At 31.8% G+C, this 22,163-nt stretch overlaps 1 protein-coding gene across 6 annotated transcripts in view; it reads right to left on the bottom strand.

The window, feature by feature from the left end:
• The window catches only part of L3MBTL4 (L3MBTL histone methyl-lysine binding protein 4), a 506,551-nt gene that overhangs the window by 165,887 nt on the left and 318,501 nt on the right, over positions 1-22,163 (bottom strand). For all 6 annotated transcript variants that reach the window (XM_074275355.1, XM_074275337.1, XM_074275383.1 and 3 more), the window contains exon 15: positions 5,192-5,365. In XM_074275355.1, the coding sequence (XP_074131456.1) occupies positions 5,192-5,365 (174 nt within the window). The remainder of the gene's footprint in view (positions 1-5,191; positions 5,366-22,163) is intronic.

Below are 22,163 nucleotides of genomic sequence, written 5' to 3'. Positions count from 1 at the left end.
GAAATGAAAATTTTATGATTCTATAAAAAACTAAGATTTTTTTCTGAAAACCTGTTGAATGACTTGCCTAAAATTAACAGGGAACAAATGAGTCAAGATTCAAACTAGGTCCTTTCATCAGCTGTGATGAGCTGGAAAAGGAAATGGCATGTCACTTTAGTATCTCTGCCAAGAATAAGAGGGCCTCAGTGTGTGTAAATGGATAATAAAATGGAAGGATATTAAAAATGTTGTAGAGATAGAAATGATAAGATATGATAATAGACTAGAAAGGTGAGATAAGTGTAAGTAAGGAGTAGAAGATAACAGTATATCCGTATAAACTGGAAGATGATAATATCCCAGTTAAAGTATGAGGAAATTTAGAAAGAAGGGAGGGTTTAGAATAGAAAGTTTTGTTTTAGACATGGGGAGTTTGAGATACCTTTAAGATATTCAATTAAATCTCAGAGACAGTGATTCAGTTCTGGACTTAAGAAGAATGGATAAGGCTGGAAATATATACATACATACATATATATGTATATAAATATATATCATAACATATACACACATATATCTATGGGAATCTATATCTATATCTATCTGGGAATCATTTGTACAGAAATGATAATTGAATCCATGGGAATTGATGAGATCAGCAAGGCAGAGTATAGAGGAAGAAAAAAAGAATGTCCAAGACAGAGCTTTGGGGAATATACATGTTTAGTGATAATGACTGAGATTAAGAAGAAACAGTCAGTTGCCTCAAAAAAAAAGTGGAGGAGGTGCCAGCTAGCCCTTGATTTAAGAAGACCTGAGTTTAAATCTAGCACTAATTGTGTGTCCTTGGGCAAGGCATTTAACTCTGATTGACTCTCAGCCTTCTCCCGAAAAAGGCAATCAGACAGGTAGGAGAAGAACCAGGAGAGGTAAGTATCACAAAATCCTAAAGAGATTATCCAAGAAAAGATGATAGTTTAAGACATTTAAAAAGTTATCCAGAAGTAGTCATCAAGCATCTATTATGTTCTAGACATTGTGCTTAAGTACTGGTAATAATGAATTTTGTTAAGTTTTAGAAGAGAACACATGGAATTCTAACCATCTCTATCAATTTCTTTTAGAAGCAACACATAAATGCTCTCCTCCATTCAAGCAAAAGTATTTGGGCTTTGAATAAAAACAAGCTATTGGATAACCCTTATTTGCCAAAGATGTGAAACAATTATAGGAAATGAGAGGAACCTCACTTTCTTTTCTCTTTTATATATTCTCTTTATCTAATGTCTTTCTTTGTTTCCCTTTCTCCTATTTTTGTTTCTTTCTTCAAACTAGAGATAAAGGGAAATAGAAAGCTATGTGAGAAGTGGAGTCTGCTACTTTCTTCTATTCAGTGATGTACCTTCCTCTTCAGCATATAAATATATAAGGAAAGAAGAAGAGGAAATGAAGTGGGGAAAAAAGTAGCAATAACTTTGCCCTAAAATTTGAAAGGAAAGGCAGAGTGACTCTATGGATGCATGTAAACCCTTTCAGAAGGATTCCATATATTATTTAGGAAATGTAAATAATAGATGATATTAATAGAAAAAGATGGATTTTGATTTTATGCTCAACTACCAATTTAAATAATACATCATTTTCAGTATTGCATCTAGGATATTTTGTTTATACAAAAATATTCTTTTGATACAAAAGTTTTCTGAAATTGTGAATACAGAAAAAACTTGTGATAGAAATAAATAGAATATATCAAAACAATTCATGGAAAACAGTGTGAGCTCCTGAGAGAATCTTAAAAGGGGAAAGAAAACAATTGTACTTGATAAAGAAAAATATATTTTGGGGACAGAATATGACATAGATGTCCAAAATATTTTCTTTCCTCTTTTTTCCCTCTAATAAAGAGCCTGAGAATGAATATCTAGTATGCCTAGAAGGAAAAAAGATTCCTTGGAATTTTATTCTAAAAGAATATATATAGTACGATATTGTAAAAAGAGCAAATGGATGCAATGGTCTTCATGAATCTAACAACAGAAAATCAGAAATGTTCATCAGAAAAGGACCTAATTGGATTAGGAAATTGAGATGATGTTAGAGGCAAGTGTGTTTTCAACTAGCTCAAGTTGTAAATAATGTGGGTGTGAAAAAATCACTAGAGAGAACAAGTAGACCCTGTGAAGTTTCAACAAGAGAAGTGGGTGTAGAACAAACAAATTCTAAAAGACGGATACAAAAATAGAGAAACATGTGCATATACAAGAAATAGACCAAGTAACACAAAAAAAGGAGAAAAGTCAGGCCTCAGGATCATCCAGATAAGTTCAAGCCCCTCTACAATTATGAGATGCTACATTAGTGCTAAATAACCTCAGCAAAAAAAGGATAAACAGACACTTTAAAGAAATTTGGGTGTAAAAATCTATTTATGCATTCATTAACTGCTTGATTCAATTTCTCTCACAATATATAAGCTGCTTCTCGGGGACAGAATAGGTCTTCAGAGAAGCTACAAATAATTACACTTTTGGTGCTGAAGTGGAAAGTTACAATAGCAGCTGCTGGTGCTCCAGGCCTTGTGTCAGGAAGACCAGAGTTCAAATCCAGCTTCTGATACTTTTGAGGAATGACTCTTAGCAAGTCACTTAACCTATCTGCCTCAGTTTTCTCAGTGGTAAATGGGAATAAAACTAATATCTATCTCCCCAGGTTGCTGTGAGGATCAAATAAGATAACTATACAGCACGTGGCACAGTACCTGGCACATATTAGCCATTTAAAAAATGCTCATTCCCCCAAACAATAGAATGAGATTTCATGATTTGTAGTCACTAAAAACTGGAAATTAACAGAGTGTCTGCTGATTGGGAAATGTTTAAAGAAAATGGGGTATGTTGACTTATTGGTACATTACTGTACTGTAAGAAATGACATTTCTGAGAAATCCAAAGAAACACAAGAATATTTTGTATCAACTGATATAAAGTAAATAAAAACAGGAAAATAATAAATGCAAACAAAAAGAACACTAACCCTAAAACAAATGCAGTGTAATTATAATGACCAATTATGGACCACTGAGAAGTGATGAGAAAATGTACCTCTCCCCCTTCCTCAGTGTGCGGGGAGCTAATGGTGCAGAGTATTGTATAAACTATTCAAGATGAAAACTGCTGGTTTGGCTGAATGGGATTTTCTGTGTTAAAGGGTTTTTTCTTGGTTACAATGTGTGGGTGGGTAGAGTGTAGCTGGAAATCACAATGATATCAAAATAGGTAAATAAAATTAAATAATCATGTGAAGGTTCCTCTAGTTCTTACACAAATATGTTATTGGAAAATGCAGGAATACTGGGATTTAGGTTGGGAAAATATCACTCTCAAAAGGTTCTATGATTCTACATTAAACAAGGGAATTTCTATTTTGTCAGGGAGAACTAGAGATGCAGGTCAAAGGGAAGGGTATTAGATTGAAAGTCAGGTGGCCCAAGTTCTATTTCATGCTAACCAAAAGATGGTGGTAATTATAGCCCTAATTGCCAATGCTAAAAATTTTGAGCAAGCTAGTTTCATGAACTCATTTTTAGGCCCTGGGTTTTCCATCTCTAAGTTGGAAATGCTGACCTAGTTGAAATCATTTTAAGCCTGTTTTTAGTTCAAATATCCTACTATTCTTTATGATTATGAGATTGCTGGATTTAGAGACTGGATGTGTGGGTTAAAATGGGGTTTTAACTTTAGTTTATTACAAAACTTTTAGCAAATTGCTTAAATTTTCTGGGCCTCAAATGAGATAACTTCTCTGTATAAGTTCCAAGATCTATTCTAGTTCTATAATCAGTGACCCTGTGGTTATTTTTTATGTGGGATCTGATTATGTTGTAACTTTTTGTTTTATCTATTCCAGTGGTAATCTCAATGTTTGCCTGTTCTGTTCACTTCACACATCTGTTTATCTAGATAGCTATTTATTGATACACCCATTCATTTATAATTGAAAGTATGATATACTGAACAGGTCTGGTCAAGAAGATCTGGATTTACATCTTATCCTGGAACATAACAACAATGGAAAACTTACAATCTATTAGTGATCCCAAGAAATTCTCAGACATAAATCACAGATCAGTTATCAATCTACATTAGTGAATGAAGTTTCTATACTGGTTGTTATCTACACCAAAGCAATTATAAGTCAAAACACATATACAAAATCATTAATTCATATTTATTAGAACTTTAAGATTGACAAGTTGTTTTTTCTCAACAAGTCAAAAAGGTGAGTAAGGCAAGCATAATTAAATCACTTTGCAGATAAGGAAACAGACTTAGATTAGTGACTTGCTATAGTCATACAGTTAGTAAGTATGAGAGCTGGGATTTGAACTAAAATTTCTTTAATTCAAATTCAACATTCATTTTGTTCTATCACAATGCATTTCTGCAGTTATGTTATGTGATTTTTACTTATAATTCTCAGCATGAAACCTTGAAAGTTCTTTGTACAATGTATTCTATGGAAATCTTTTGAGTGAATAGATTAAAAAAAAAAACAAAAAACAATGTTCCGAATAGCTTAGGAGTATGTTTCCATTATTCTACTGATTACATATAAGTATAAATTGAAAGCTGATTCTTCTCTGAGTGAATCAAAAGCTGACACTCAGAAAAATAAGGAAACAAAATTCCAAGAATGAAAGATAGTAGGAACCTTTATTAAAATATTTGTAAAGTAGATGTAAGCATTGTTTAAGAGGAGGTAGAAAGAAATTTGAAGTCTATTGCCTGGGGAAAGATATCTAGGAAAAAACTAATCAAAGAGACAAACATTTTAATTGAGCAGAAAAAAGAGACTGATGACTATAATATACAAAATAACTATTCTGGAGGGTTAGAGAGATTATTAGGAAAACAAAAGACCTGTTATTATAGAAGAAATTATGTTTTATCATTGTTTAATTGGACTCTCAACACTGATGGAGAGAAATATGGACAATTTTTTGAAGATGAAGTAATAGTTACAAGTTTTCAAAGTAAGAAAAAGACTTGGTTGGGAATTACAGTGAATATAGCAATTTTATGAGCTATGAAGAAAGGACTAGAGTGAAAAATCAAGTGAAAAGTATATAAGGAACTGTCAACCCCAAAGGATTTGAAAGTGAAAAATCATTTTCATGCTGAGTAATATTCACAAGAAAGTTTCTTACCTGAGTTTACTCTTCAACTTTTCATGTTTTCCATTGAAGTTCACACTACAAAGACCTTTCAATTTTGAATGTGAAGAGTCAGCCATGAAATTTGCCTTTGTTTCTTTTTCCAAACGATGACGAAACATTGCCTCCTTTTTCAAGTTTATGTCTGAATAGGGGCAGCCATAAGCACTGTTTTGTATTTAAAAAAAAAAGGTAAAGGAAAAACAATTATCAGTGGGTAGTGATAAGCCACTGATCAGAATAGAGTTAGAGCAGCTTTTAAAAACCAGAAAGATACATTCAGCTTGCACCCAATGCAATGAATTTGTTTTTCCTTATCCAAAACTTTTTGTCTCATAAAATGTTAGATTCCAGATGACTAGCCAGCAGAAACAGTCTTTGGAATATTTAAGGTTTCATAAATATAACATAAGGAAATATTTTCCATATGGTAATAAAACGCATTTATAATATGACAGTTAATATGCCTAGATGATGTCAGTTTGGAGGTTGGATTTCATTAGGTAAAACATATATCACAAAATAAAGCCCACAGACAACTAGACAATCTTATCAATCTTGTAAATATGATTTTATAATGAATATAAAAATAATTATGTGGAAAACATAAGCATATTAAATATAATTAGTAAATAAATATTATTAGATGTTATTTATAATTCATTTTCATACCAACAATTAGGAAATACCGTTTTGTTTTTTAAAAAGTAGATGAAAAAGTCTGAAATGCCTGCTTAGTTTAAATAACCTTGCTTGATTTCATCAGTTTAAGTATTCCCTACTTAGAGGAAGCTAGGTAGTACAGTGGATAGGGTGAGGGTCTTAGGGTCAGAAAGGCTCCTGTGCTTATCTTACATAAAATACTTATTAGCTATGTGACCCTGGGGAAATTACTTAACCTTCCTATCTCAGTTTATCCACCTTGAGATGGAGATAACAGTATCTATCTCATGGGGCTGCTGTTAAGATTAAATAAAATGATATGTAAAAATGTTTTGCAAACTTTAATTCATATTTTTTTCTGTCCCTATAGATTACAATTCCTTTCTCCCTACCAAATGGCCTTCACTATTGGCTGGGACTGAAATGAACTTATAGTCTGATGACCCAGCAAATGGTGATGAAAAGCCTTTCCCAACCTACTTAGTGTTGAACTCAGGAAGGAGACCTATTGCCTGTTTCCAGGCAATGCTTAAATTATTTTCACCTTCAGAAAACTTTCTAGAGTTTGTACTCTATTGGTCTCCAAGAACCCAATTAAAGATGAAGAATTCTCATTTAATCTGATGAAGAAATTTGGTTGACACTCCAAGTAGCACAGAGTCACAAATATCAAACTAGTTTTTATGATAAGGGTTTGCCATAGAAGATAATTAGATATCTGGGGTCTTCCAAAAATCTTGCATGGGTCTGATGACTACTAGCAGATATCTCAAATCAAAAAAAGTTAAAAGGAAGATATATAAAAGCATGCACAGAGCTAGATATCCTCTTGGTAATAAAAAATATTTCATTTTGCTTACATGAACCACAAGAAAAGAAGGGCTCTGTTTAGCTGCAGAATGAGAGTATTAGACAAGAAATAAAAGAAGGAGAAAAGAGAGTAGGCATTTATTAAGTACCTACCATGTGCCAAGCACTATGCTGATCACTTTACAAATATTGGTGGATCATTTTACAATTATTAGTTAATCTCTTTACAAATATCAGCCTATGATGATCATTTAATCCTCATATCAACCATGGAAGAGAAGTGCTACTATCAGTGCCATTTTACAATTGGAAAAAAAAAAAAACAGATCTTGAGGTAGACAAACCTAATAGCTAATAAGCATCTGAGGCCAAATTTGAACTCAGATCTTCTGCACTCCAGGACAAGTATTCTATCCACTGGGCCACCTAGTTATATTTTAGGAGTGAAGGATGGGCAAAGGAAGGATAGAAATTTAAAAAATATTTTTATTATGGTAGAGAGTTTCCCTTAAAGCATGAAACTTAGTACTTTTGTTGAAAGGACCTAAGAATCTAGCATAACTTTTTATTACAAGATTTTTATTAGCATTATTTGCTTGAAATTTTCCTCACTTAATTTCATCACATCACTCCCACTTGAATCAGTCTGTGTAACATTAAAGTTTTCTTCTCTGATATTTTAATTTCCCTGCATTTACTATATCCCTTTCATGCTGCTACACTGAATTACATTTTATTTCCTTTAATCTATACTATATATCAATCCCTGCAGTCATTTAATTGCACTCATTCATTTTTTTTTCCAAATCCCTTCAGCCAGACTTTATCTCTTTGGCAATAAGGTGTATGCAATGTAACATCAATCCACCTCATGAGGGTATAATATTCTCTGAATTATGTGAGGCAAATATTCTGAGGACATCCCCAAATCACAAAGATGGGAATAAAACTTGAAGTTCAATTTAACATTTTTAAAAGATAAAGGCAAAAACTGTGTATGCAGAGAAGACATTAAAGAAGAAACCTCCTAAGGAAATCAAACATAAAAACAGAAGTTCAAAAGATCACTGATTTAGAGCTGAAAGGGCCTTAAGAGATACGTGAATTCAACTTGATTCATTTTACAGATGAAGAAACTGAGGTAGGGAAATTAAGTGATTTGCCCACTGATAAATATCTGCGGTAGGATCTGAATACATGAATTTCTGTTGTTTAGTCATATCCAATTCTTTGTGGACCCATTTAGAATTTTATTGGCAAAGATATTGCTATTTCCTTCTCCAGTTCATTTTATAGATGAGGAAACAGAGACGAAGAAGATTACCCAAGTTCACACATCCAGTAAGTATTGGAGGCCATATTTGAGCTTTGGATTTCCTGACTCCAGGCCCAACTGTTTATCCATTACAAGGATGGGCAAAGGAAGGATAGAAATTTAAAAAATATTTTTATTATGGTAGAGAGTTTCCCTCAAAGCATGAAACTTAGTACTTTTGTTGAAAGGACCTAAGAATCTAGCATAACTTTTTATTACAAGATTTTTGTATTTACCCCAACTGCCACCAGATAGTAATAAAAAGTTTAAAGATAAAAAAATAACTCTAAACATTATAAAGCACACATCCTTTTAACAAAGCAAATTTTTAAAAATCTAGATTCCCTCATATCATCAATGATTCCTATGTTGTTTTGCTTATGGCTTTTGGAAAATAAAATTTAAATGTACAGTATTTTGTAAAATTTAAAAGTGTTATATAATATTAACTATTATCAATCTATGGTTATACTTTTATGTTTCTCATTTGTATGACATTTAATTTTAATGATAAGACATCAGATTGATTAAAAAGTATTAGTATTAAGGAAATTAATGCAGTGACATTTTCATATATGCCAGTTAAGGAAAATAAAAAGTTATAGGGGCCAATCTCCAATAAACAAGAAGCCAAATGATATGAATGAGCAATCCTTGAAAGAAGAAATAAATAACTATGAACAATCAACCATATAAGAGAATATTTTAAGTCATTAATATTAATTTTTACCTCATATTTTTCAGAATGGCAAGGAAAACAAATTACCAAAATGGCAAATGATGGAGGAATTGTGAGAAGACAGGCACATTAAATCATGATACCATATATATCCTTTGAATCAGTGATACCATTATGCCAGTCAGAAAGAAAGGCTCCATATATGCCAAAACGAATAACAATACTTTGTTGGCAAAACAAACAAACTAGAAATAAGGTAGATCATCCTTAACTGATGAACAGCTGAATAATCTAGGTATATTAATTAATAGAAAATTATTGTGTAAAACATGATGGATAAGAATAATTCAGAGAACCTTGGGAAAATTTAAATAAAGTTATGCAGGAAAACCTAATCAAAAGTAAAAGAACATTATATACAACAATAATAACCTCAAAGAAAATAATCATAGACAATAGAATTCTCAATGCTATAAAAATCAATAATTAAACCATAAAACCCAATCTTGTCTCTGGAAGAAATATATTGAAATATGCCTCTTGGTAAACAAGATGTTGGACTATAGGTGCAACATAGTTTAAATACATTTTTGCATTACATGAATGTAATGGAATTACATTCCATTGCATGGAAAGAGTGTGAGGGGAATTCTGCTTATATAAAAATAAAATACCAATAAAACATTTAAATAAGTTTGGGGTTACCTCATTATCATTTTAAAACATAAAAAAGAAATAAGGTACAAAGAAAAACTGAAGAATGAGAAAGGTTCCCATTGCTGACCTAGGCATGTGTTACATAATTGGAATTTGGTCATTTCTATTTTCAGGGGGAAAATGAACAAGTAAGCATTAGGTCTATAACAACATCCAGAACAAACAGACTGCTTATGTCTAAGGAATGAAAGGCTGCTAAAAAGTAGAAACAAACCGCTAGAAAAGCTTTTTGCTGCCAAGATGGCCCAACCACTTCAAAGAGATTGGACAGAAGATAAAGATTCCTGGTAGGTCTGTAAGAAACATTATCATCCAATCTGAGAACAAAATTGGGGTAATGTTAAAAATAAGAATTAAAGATAGAGGACAGGAGCATCAAAGTACTTTTCTTCATTCTTTTTACCTTATATGTGTATCTATTTCAAAACCATCATTTAATACTTATCTGCTTTGATAGAGAATTTTAGATTTTTAAGGAGGAAAAGGATAATGATCAATTCAATAGGCAAGTTACTCAGCATCAATGGGTTTCAATTTCCTCAGATGCAAAATGAGGAGGTTGGGTTATATGATTCCTGGCAGACTATTTTTTTTTAAAGTTCACTAATTTGTTTCAGAAAATTCTACCTTTGACATTGTACACAGTAATAGCAATTAACTATGTTTGACTTAGTTCTTCTTAGTAATACAATGATCTAAGATAATTCCAAAAGATGTGTGACAAGAAAAGTACTGATGGTAAATGAGTTCAGTTCAAAAATACTGTTTTCATTTTTTTGGTGTGTTTTTTTCCTTTTTTTCTGTTTCTTCTTTCACAATATAATAATAAGGAAATATGTTTTATGTGATTGCACATGTATAACTTTATCAGATTACTTGACATCCTGGGAAGGGGGGAGGGAGAAAAATTCAGAACTCAAAATCTTATAAAAATAAATGTTAAAAACTAGAATGGGATTTGCAAAGCAGAAAAAGATAAAGGAAATTTCAACTTTGACTGACTAGATAAGGAAGATACTAGAGAGATATAATTATTCAAATTTTGGCAGGTTTGTAATTTAAGAAGAAATACATAGCCTTTTGAATACTGCATTTCAGAAATAGCACGCTGAGACTACTGATAGATTGGTGTATCCTCCATAAAAATTATACACATCAAAAACTAGAGATATATTTAAGTCACTGTTCTTTTTTTTTTTTTAAATAGAAATATTCCTGTGGAATGTATGTGTGTAAGGATATCACAACTCATTTTGTTTAAAGCCTCTCATTTTTACTCTACTAGTACCAAATGCAAAATTTCAACCCAGATTCTTTGACATATGCTGTACTACAATAAATCCATTAGAGACAATGACAGTATGATATAGTGGAAAGAGTTAAAAGTTTCAATCTCTGAAACTTTCTCTCTGGGTCACTCTAGCATTTGAACCTCCTGAAAAAATTAAAGGGTTCACTCAAATTCTCCTGCCTTTCATTTTTCTCTACTTTTAAATCCATTTTGCTTATAATTAAAGCAAACTCTTCTATTTACTTTTTGGAGCAATGTTGAACAAAAATTAATATCCTAAAAGGAAGGAAAAAAAAGAAAAGCTAAAAACAAACATTTTCTCAAGTGGTTTAATTTTTTTTTCTTTTTAAAAATATATGTATGTTTTTATTTAAAATTTAAATACAAATACATTAAAAAACAGAAAAAGAAAAAAATACTGTCATGTGTACAGCAGAACATAAGAAATGATTCAAAATATGAAACAATAAATTTCCAATGAGGAAAGTCTATATAATAAATACTACTCATTGCATTCAAAACTGTTCATCTTTTTTTTTTTTTTTGCTTTCTTGTAGATTTTCTTTTGTTCTTTGCTTAGCACTTTTAACTTTTTCTTTTTCTCCCCTTTCCTTCTTTTTTTTGAATTACTCACCAAAGACAATCTTAGACATATGTTTAACATTTCCACATATAAAGCATAAATAATTTGTCCTTATTGAGTCCCCTGAAATTAATGTTATCTGATATTTTTCTTGGATCTTATATGTGAAATTTTCTCTTAAGTTCACATTTTCTTGCAAAAAATCCTGAAAGTCCAACAATTTATTAAATAACCTTTTTTCCCATTTAAGATTATGCTTAATTTTTCTGGGTAGACTATTTTCAAAAGACCTATAATCCTAGGTCTTTTGCTCTTTGATATATAGTATTCCAACACCTGTGGTATTTTAATGTAGCCATTGTTAGATCTTGTGTGATTCTGTGACTCCAGAATATTTGAATTATTTATTGTTCTTGTTGTTTGCAATATTTCCTTCTTGATCTGAGAGAGTTCAGAATTTAGCTATGATGTTTCTATTGAGATTTCCTCAAGTAATTATCGATGGATTTTTTTTTTCTATTCCTACTTTCTCCTCTTGTTTTAACACTTCAGGAAAATTTCCTCTATTTATTTCTTGTAGTCTAATTATTCTTATATTTTCTCAATCTGTTCTCCAGATCTGTTGTTTTTCTTATGTTTTGCATTTTTTTTCATTCTTTATATATTATTTCATGGTCTCTCAAAACTTCCCTGGCTTCCATTTGCTCAATTCTAGTTTTCAAATAGTCATTTTCTTCCTTAAGATTCTGGATGTCTTATTCTATTTGGTTGACTTTCTTCACATAATCTTGTTTTTCTTAGATTATTCTTATTTATATATTTAGTTTTTAAGTTTTCCTCTAAATTAAAATCTCTAAAAAAACTTCTATGAATTATTTTTGGGCAGGTGAACATTTGACATTATACTTTGAGGTAGGGGAGGAGTTTTAAAATTTCAGTATCCTCTGAAGATGAATCCTGGTATCCCTTATTTCCATATTGCCTCTCTTTTGGTTGCTCATTTTGTAACAGACAGTTAGCATAATTACCTCTAGTTCTGAGATCAGGGAGATCTGGGATCAGAGGATGGTTCTTTGGTCTCTTATCATCCTTTTCAGTTCTCCCCTCTGGTCTAGAATGGCAAACCAAGAAATCCACCTTCCTGGGAGTGCCTGGAGGTATTTACAATTCACAGGAACCAAACCCCTTTCTTATTAAGTCCTTATTTCTTCCAGTCTTCTCCAGTTGCCCCAAGAAAAGAACTGTTCTGTTCCCACTCTTAATTGTCTTTAGCTGTTATGAATTTGCTCCGAGATACACTTTTGTCTGGTTTGTGGGAGAAATCTGAAGATCTTGTAATTTTCTGACCTACTCCACTATTTTCCCAAAATCCTCTCTTTTCAAGTGGTTGTAAAGGAATCTTACATCTATAGCACAAAAAAAGAAAAAAATTATTTTATATTAAAAGTATTGCTTATATTTTGGATGGGATGGAACTAGTGCTAGAAAGACATTTATGAGAACTCCTAGGGGAATTCTGTGAGTGAAATCTCCTTAGAAGGCTTGAAAACACTGGGAAGACTATAAAGAATTGGGCCTCTCTGAAACATCAATCATGATCTCTAAAATTCCTCTAAAATTCACTGACCTTTGTGCAAAGACTGTCTATAAGAAGCTGTCTTTTCTTTTTGCTTTAAAAAAGGTGAAACTCCACTCTCTATATCTAATGCATGGGATAGACACTCAAAGAGAGTCTAGTAGCTATCTACCACAATGATTCTCTTTTTTCATGTGTCATCTACAATTCAGTAAGGTGGTGACATGGATGTTTTTCTCTATGATATGACATTTATGTTTCCTGTTATGCAAAATGTGAACTAGACAGGAATGATAGAATGTTAAGTTGGGAGAGACCTTGAGGATTCTCTAATACAAAAGTGTCTGAATTTTTTTGTGTGTCATGGATGCAATGGACAATTTGGTGATGTCTTTGGACCATTTCTCAGAATTTTAAAAAAGAATAAAGTAAAATACATAGGATAAAGTAAAAAATAGGATAAAATACATAGGAAACCAATTATATTTAAATTAAAATAGTTTTTTTTTTCATTTAAAGTCATGGAAATCCCTGAACTCTATGCACGAACCTTAGGTGAAGAACTCTGATTTAGTCCAATTCCTTCATTTATACAGAAGAATAAGCCTTTCTAAAATCACAAAGCTTGAGTAGAATGTAAGACCTAAAACCCATTCTCAAACTGGAATGTCTTTCTTTTAAAAAGTTGATATTTTAAAAGTTTACATTATGGTAATTTCCTGATTTTTCATTCATTTTCTTTTCTTTATTTCATTAAATTTATTCTTGTAGCAAAGAAAGCCTTTGAAGAAAAGCAGTTACTTTTTCTACTGCACTGGATGAAAAAAATTCTGAGAGCTTTTCATGGGCTACACACAAGAAACAGAAGGTCAAATATAAGGATATTTGTAACCTTTTATTTTTCCTTCAAAAAACTGCTCTTTGTCATTTAATTATTTCAAATAGAATGCAAGTGTTCTAATTATATAAAAGATAAAGGGAGGATATCACATTTTGTTGGCATTGCATTATGATCAATCTTTTAAGAACTGTAAAAAAAATGAGAGTTTTGAGTTGTTTTGCTATTGCAATATTTTGAAAAATGCTGCCAGAACAGGAAAAAATAATAAATAATGTAGGTAAGAAAAATTAAGTACCTATTATGTACCAAGCACCATGCTAAGTGCTTTATAAATATCATTTCATTTGATCTTTACAGTAACCTTGGGGAGGAAGGTGCTAGTATGACCTTTATTTTACAGTTTAGGGAACTGAGACAGTCAGAAGTTAAGTGACTTGCCCAAGTATCACACAACTAGTAAATATATTATGAGGCTGCATTTGACACAAATCTTCCTGATTCCATGTACAGCATTCTCTCCACTGGATCAACTAGCTGATAAAGTCTCTTTCTTCTAAGGTACTTTAATTAATAGTCTCTAAACTCTCCTAGTTTGTAAATTATAGTAAAGAAGAGCATTATCTCAATAAATATCATGTTAACTACCTTAAATAATTTCTACCTAATGCCTAATGTACTCCATGAGTAATTGTGCAGGGAATGCATCTGGAATACATAATTTTGAAATTTCTAACAGCTACTACCTGCATAGTTAACATCCCATAGTCAATTAAACACATGGAGTGATGATTAGATTGCAATATTGATTCACTGAAAGTTATTAAAATAGCTATGGATATGTGTTTATACTACAATAGTAACAATTACTTTGTAGAATTTTTCTTACAGATTCATTCTTTGTATAATATGCTCAAGTTATGGTAACACATCAAAATTTTCCAGGGTTATTTTCCAGGATTTATCACGAAAGAAATCTAATTGTTAAACTGGGAACACATTTCCATTTCATTTCATTTTGGTAAAGATGATTATAAAATGGTACTAGTGCACTGTGGGTGTGTATTACATATGCACAGAAAAATATATAATATATACATCATAGCATCTATACATACCAAATATACATACTAAAACTACTTTATATACTAAATATATACTTTGTTGTTAAATCACGTTTGATTGTTTGTGATCTCATGGACTATGTAGTATGCCAGGAACTACTATTCTCTACTATCTCCATATACACATAAACAGATGTGTATTTGTTTGTATATATGTATACATATATACATAAATATATCTTTTAAAATAATTTGCTGCAACAACTAGTCACAAGCCATTCTCTAAAGAACAGTACACACAATTGTAAAATTATATATTTTGATTGCCCAGAAATAATTCTAAGTGCTGAATCCAATATGCAATGAAAAAAATATGAACTCACTGATTCATTTAGAAAATATCAATCAAGTGTCTACTATGTATGTGGATCCTACATGGTATCTGTGATACCTGTTTTCAAGGGGTTTTCAGTCCAACAACAGGAAAAATAAAACATATAAACAAATAATTAGGATATTTGATAGAATATGAAAGAAAAATAAGGGACATCCCAGATAGATTGAAGGGAAGAAAAATTACTACTGGCAGGGGTACCAGGGAAATTTATGGGTGAAATTTATCCAAAGTAATAATTAAAGAATGAGTAAATTATGACCAATTAGGATAGGAAAAAAAACCAGAAGGAACAATAGAATCAAAGTCAAGCTAGGACTCAGAGATATGTCTCACCAGTCAGAAATTCAGGGAAGAAGGGTGGCAGGCGAAACACCTAGTTAGAGGTCCTCCAGCATAGTAGGAAGATGGAAGATAACTAAGGACAGAGTGTACAATGGATTATTAGATGGATGTAGGCATGTTATCAAGGAATTAGCATGGTAGAATATGAGATCTGAGTTTCAAATATGGTTTCAAAAATGTAATAGCTGTGTGACCCTGGCCAAGTAACTTAAATCCTATTTGCCTCAGTTTCTTCATCTGTAAAATGAGGTGATAAAAAGAATGGTAGTCATTCCAATTTTTTGCTTAAAAAATCCCAAATGAGGTAAAAAAAAAGAGCCAGATAGGACTAAAATAACAGCAATAATAAATATATTATCAAAGTCTGTCCACTTTGCAAAGAAACTATCTTCTCATTTTTTCTTTTTAGGAACTAAGATTTGTCTTTATCACTTTAAAGCACTCAGTTTCAATTTTGTTATTTCTTTTTATGTCATTGTAGTCATTGTGCATCATTTTCCAGGTCTTGCTAACTTTACTTTGGCTCAGTTTATATAAATCATTCCATGCATCTCATGTATACACTATAAGAAATTATATAGCAAAGTATTATTTCATTGAGGAATCAGTTTGTTAAGCCATTCCACCAATGATGAGCATCTAACAGTTCTCTGTTACCACAAAAATCCTTTTTACAAATATTTCAGTCTTTCTTCACTGATATCCTTGGAGCATATGGAATGCAGTGGAATCCACAGGTCAAAGAATAGGACATTTAGTTACATTTTTGACATAATTCCAAATTGTTTCTCAAGATGATTCAGTTAGTGCTCTGCTGTATCAACAGTACATCAGTGTGCCCATTATTCCATAATCCCTGCAAAACTGATTCCCACTATCTTTTATGACATCTGCCAATTTGCTGAATTCCAATACTTATTTTGAAGTGTATTTCTCTTATATGTGACTTGGGACATTCTTTCATATGGTTGATAATGATTTGAAATTCTTCTTTTGAGAACTGTTTGTTGATATCCTTTGACCAGTTTAATTATTGAACATGAGGCTTAAGACTTAATTAATTCTCTGCCTATTTTGGTTATCAGAACCTTTATGAGAGACAGAAAGATTCTCCCCCTAACTTGACCATTTCCCTTCTCATAGAAGTTGCATTAATTTTCAATTTTATGAAATTAAAAGTAACTTTTATATTTTGATACCGTGTAGTTGGTTTGCTTCCTAGGAAAAAATGCCTAGAAATATAAATTATTAAGAATTTGCTACATGCCAGATATTATTATAAACACTTTACAAATATTATTTCATCTAATTTTCACAACCACCCTGGAAATATATGCTATAATGATTCCAATTTTATAGAGGGGAGCTAGGGGGGTCAGATGGATAGAATGCTGGGCCTGAAGTCACAATGATTCATTTTATTGAGTTCAAATCTGGTTTCCAACACATATTAGCCATGTGACACTAGACAAATCACTTAACTCTGTCTCAGTTTCCTCATCCGTAAAATGAGCTAGTGTAGGAAACAGAAAACCACTCCTGCATCCTTGCCAAAGGAAGGTCACAAAGAGTCAGACATGACAGAATATTACAGTGGGGAAACTGAAGTAGACTAGACGTTAAGTGCCTTGTTCATGGTCACATACTTCTGAAGTATCTGAGCATGAATTTGAACTTAGATTTTCCTTATTCTCTATGATTCAAAAATCAACTTTTATTAATTGATTGGAAGATGGGGAAACATAGGTGAATAATAGTTTATATGACCAGTTGGGGAAGTTTTAGTAGACTGCAAGTCACTATGAGTCAAGAGTTCAATACAATAGCCAAGAAATCTAATTTGTTCTCAGAGGCAAACTTCCAAAAATAAGGAGGCTTTATAAAATCTTATTGCTAAAGACATTCTATTTTATCTCTTTTGGTCAGAATAATTTGAAGTATGGTGTACAGTTCTGGCTATTACATTTTAGGAAGGATAGATGAATATTCTAACATTGGGAGAAATCTAAAAATGATAAGCAGGAAGGGGAAGAGCCTCAAATAATTTCAGATGATTTGCTTGAAGGAATTGGGAATTAGCTTGGAGAAGAGGACTTGGTAAGTAACATGATCGTTATCTCTAAGCGTTTGAAAGGCTATCACATAGAAGATAGATTTAACTTGTTCTTGTGCAACTTTTAGAAGTGAATGTATAGCACAAAGAAATAAATGCAGGCTTGAACCAAAGGCAAACTACTTGAAGCAAAAAGCTCCCCCACCAAAATGTGACAGTTATAGTTTGTGGTGGACCATGTTGCCTTGAGAAATAGTGGTTCCTACTATCTATGAGAAACAATAAAAATGGTGTGAGATTTAAAGTCGGTGAATGTGGATGCAAATCCTAACTCTGCTATTACCTGTGTGGGATCAGATAAGTCACAAGCACCCTGAGTATGACTTTTCTGTAAAGCGACTTGTAAGGTTCCTTCCATGTCTATACTACGATACTATGATCCTTCAATGTAATTCTTCTAATAGAGATTATATGACCATTTGTGCGGGATGGAAACGTGGATTGGTTTGTCAGCTACCAGTTGGAATATTTGAGATCTCTCATTTCCCTCTCAAGTACATTTGTTGTTGTTGCTTAGTCACTTTTTAGTCCTATCCAATTCTTCTTGACCTACTTTGGGGTTTTCTTGCCAAAGATACTAGAATGGTTTGCTGTTTCCTTCTCCATCTCATTTTATACATGAGGAAACCAAGGCCCAGTGTCACACAACTAGTAAGTGTCTGAGGCCAGATTTAAAAATTCAGGAAGATGAATCCAACTGGAATTCTATCCACTGTACCACTTAGCTTTCCCTTTTCTAGGATCTAGCTTCTTAAACTGGTATTTGTGACATATCCTGACTTTTGTAACTGCATGTATGTCATGAAATTATGGTTTAGTAGCAATAAATGTTTGATTTGTATATCTATCTTATATACCTATATATCAGGGGTCATGTAAAAATTTTGGGGTAAAAAGGAATTGTAAGTAGAAAAAATTTTAAAAGCTCTGTTTTAGTAAACACTACCCAAACTGCAACTTAGAAATGTTTTCTTACTCACTCATATGTCAGTCATAAAATCAAGTGTTTTAAGAAATTTAGTTAAATTAAAGAATTAAATTAAGAAATTTAAGAAAATTTGGAATTTATTTTAGGCACTGACTTTTGAATATTTTTCAGTCTGTAGGGGGAAAAACATTTTTTGTTAAGTTCTGATAAGCAGTTTCATAGTTGACTGCCAATCCAATTTTATGTAAATGAAATGAATGAAAAAGCAGTAGTAAGGATATATCATAATTGTGTGAGCATATGTATGCAGAAGAGACTGTGGCATTTTGCAAAGTCACTTAACTGATCTGTGCCTCAGTTTCCTCAAAGGAAAATGGTAATAATACAGATCAAGTGAGTATATAACATATATAAAGAACTTTGCAAAACTTAAAGTACTATATGAACCCTATAACTATATATTATAGAAGTAATGTTATAATAATTGATGAAGTTTGTATAGTATTTTAACTTATATCAAAAATGCTTTATATCCCTTATTTAATTTTATATTCACAACAACCCAGTGAGCTAAGTAGAACAAGTATAATTTCTATTCAGAAGAGGAGAGAAAGGTACCAATAATAGGATTTCTTCATTAAAATTTTGAAGTTTTTATATTTTGAGAGACTAAAAATAATGCAACATAACTATTCTAAATTTGACTCAAATCCAGATAGAGTTTCATTTTTTTTTCTAAAAAACAAAAACAAAAGACAACAGTCTAAATATAATTTTTCTTTTGAAATCTTTTCAAATAATGGACAAAGTTTATAATCTATTAACTACAGGGAGTCAAATACATATGTATTTTAAATTCTCACCATATGATAAACCACATTTTACCCCATAAGGTTTTGATTCAAAATAAAAATAATTTGGAGAAGAAAATAATTTTAATCAAAAATTAATTTCTCTTGGTTTAGATTTTTCCTCTTAAACACCTGGGAATAAAGATAGCACTATTTTACAACTGTATGGGATAAGGAGTGGAGAGGGGAAATTGGCCCTATGATTTCAATTAGGGACTTTTCCTAGTGAGGAAGCTCCCTCTACAAATGTATCACTGGACCTTCTCCTTTATTTATAGTCTTGAGAGCTCTCTCAATAGCAGTAAAGGTTTAAATGAATTGCCAGATAGCACACAGTCAGTATATGTGACAGAGGAAGGGTTCAAGGTTCCCTAAAATATTTTTTGCCTCTAGTCCTCTCTGTACTGTAAAATACTGTTTATATATAGCAGGTGATTTCCTCCCTACTGAACTATAAGTCCTTTGCTAAAGGCAATATTTATTTTTTGTAGCCCAGGACTTAACATGATTTATTATATGTGTAAGTGTGTGTATTTGCATGTATATAAACATATAAATACACACACACACATAAACTTACACACAATTTTTTATTATTCAGTTCTTCAGGTGTGTTTGATTCTTTGGGACTTTCTGGAGTTTACCATGACAATATAGTAAATGGAGATTTCTTGGCAAAAACTGTCATTTTTCTCCAGTGGCTTAAAGCAAAAAGAAGTTAATGATTTGCCCAGTATAGTATCTTTGCCAGATAGTATCTTAGGGAACATCTGAATTCAGGTCTTTCTGACTCTAAACTTTGTGCTCTACTGAGTCACCTAGTTGTTTCATTATAAATGCATCAGATCCTTAATAATTTGTTTGTAGAATTGAAATCAATATTCCTAGAAAGTATCTTGTCACAATTACCCTTTTTTCCTAAGGAGGAAATAATCTCCAGGTACAAAAAGGAAAGAAAGAAGGGCAAAGACTAGAACCCTGAGCTTTGAAATCTATGTTCAGCGTTCTGTGCATTCACCTGTGCTACTTCCCCAATAATAATGACAAGGATCATAATGACACATTCTTATAAAGTAATAAAGTAACAGACACTGCATGATTGTATATGCAAAAGGATAAATGAAAACTCCTTAGGGAAATGAAGATGTCTACCAGTTTTATTCCATTCGATCCTAAGTTTATTGAACTAGCACAAGACAATATTTGGCAAGAAAGGGAAAAAATTCCGGAGAACAAAGGTACAATGTCTGCATGTAATGAAATGTGATGTGAAGAATTGCCCATCTGTATAATTTTATATTGGGACAAGCTGTAATTTACAAAGCATTTGGAAAGGAAAGAAAACAAAGATGAATGAGGATTCTTGCATTTCTCCTGGAAAAGGATTTAATAATCCAATACTAATATATTTTATTTTATTTTAAATTTTATTTATTTATAATTTTTTTAACAGTATATATGCATGAGTAAATTTTTTATAATATTTCCCTTGTATTCATTTTTCCAAATTATCCCCTCCCTCCCTTCACTCCCCCCCTTGATGACAGGCAATCCCATACATTTTACATGTGTTACAGTATAACCTAGATACAATATATGTGTGTTAATATCATTATCTTGTTGCACATTAAGCAATACTAATATTTTTAAAAGCCAAATATATATGCATGCACATTTATATGTCTGTATGTGTATAAAATATACAAAGCCATTCACTGACATAATATAGTTACATCAACATCCATAAATATGGTGGGTCATTTTAACAATTATCTCAATATTTTTTGTTTCTTGATGGAACTACTGGGAAGCTAACTAAAATAAAGTGTGTTACATCAACCTAAAATATCCCAATTTTTAAAGTGAAGCACAAAGCAGAAAACAAAACATAACAAAACAAACAAAAAAACACACTTATTGAAATAACAAACATCAATGAAATGGCTACTGAGAGCTTAGAACTGTTACTGGGACTATGAGGACATAAAATAAACAGAAGGCATGGACCCTGTTAACTAATTTTGAAAGCAAAAATTTGAGTATGTGCATATGTGTACTCATACATATAATGATTTACATCTGTGGGTATGAAAATCATAAGATAGAAGTGGGAAAGGATGTGTAAAGAATATCTAGAGATTATTATCTTGGCAATTTGTACAGAACAAAATAAAATATAGGATACCAGAGACATGGGCTCTCATCTAAGAAAGTAAATAATTCAAATAGGATGTGATATGGGTGTAGATGAGGATAGGAACTCTGAAAATTAGAGAGAAAGAAATTAATCTAGGACATATCAGGGAACAAACCAGGAGGACTTGGTGATTCCCTGGTCACAGAATATGCAAGTTGTTAAGAAAGAAAAAGAAATAATAATAATAATAATTTTAAAGTTGTGGCCTCTGGGAAATAAAGGCAGAAAGACTATCATACCATGGATAAACAAGAGGAAAATCAGAGGTAGCAATTTAAATTTTTAACATTTTGGCAGAACACTTATTTTAAGTGAAAATCTTACATGAACAACTAAAAATATCATGTTGTTGGAGGTTTGCAATGTCAATGACAGAAGTTTAAGTAGTTATCTACTTAAAAAACACAGTTGAAGTCAAAATTCTACAAGCTTCTTAATCAATAAAACCTGGGATAACTACAGCAATAGCTCCTGTGCATTAAGTATATTGATAGTGGGTCTTCGTTCTAATATATTCATAGATCTGTGACTGCATCAAAGTGGCTACTTCCTATAGTTACTATAGTATAGTAGCCCATCCATTCCTGCCTTTCCCGTGTGCT

The sequence above is a fragment of the Sminthopsis crassicaudata genome, chromosome 1 (assembly GCF_048593235.1).
Source record: "Sminthopsis crassicaudata isolate SCR6 chromosome 1, ASM4859323v1, whole genome shotgun sequence".
Classification (NCBI taxonomy): Eukaryota; Metazoa; Chordata; class Mammalia; order Dasyuromorphia; family Dasyuridae; genus Sminthopsis; species Sminthopsis crassicaudata.
This window is presented reverse-complemented; position numbering and strand designations above follow the sequence as displayed.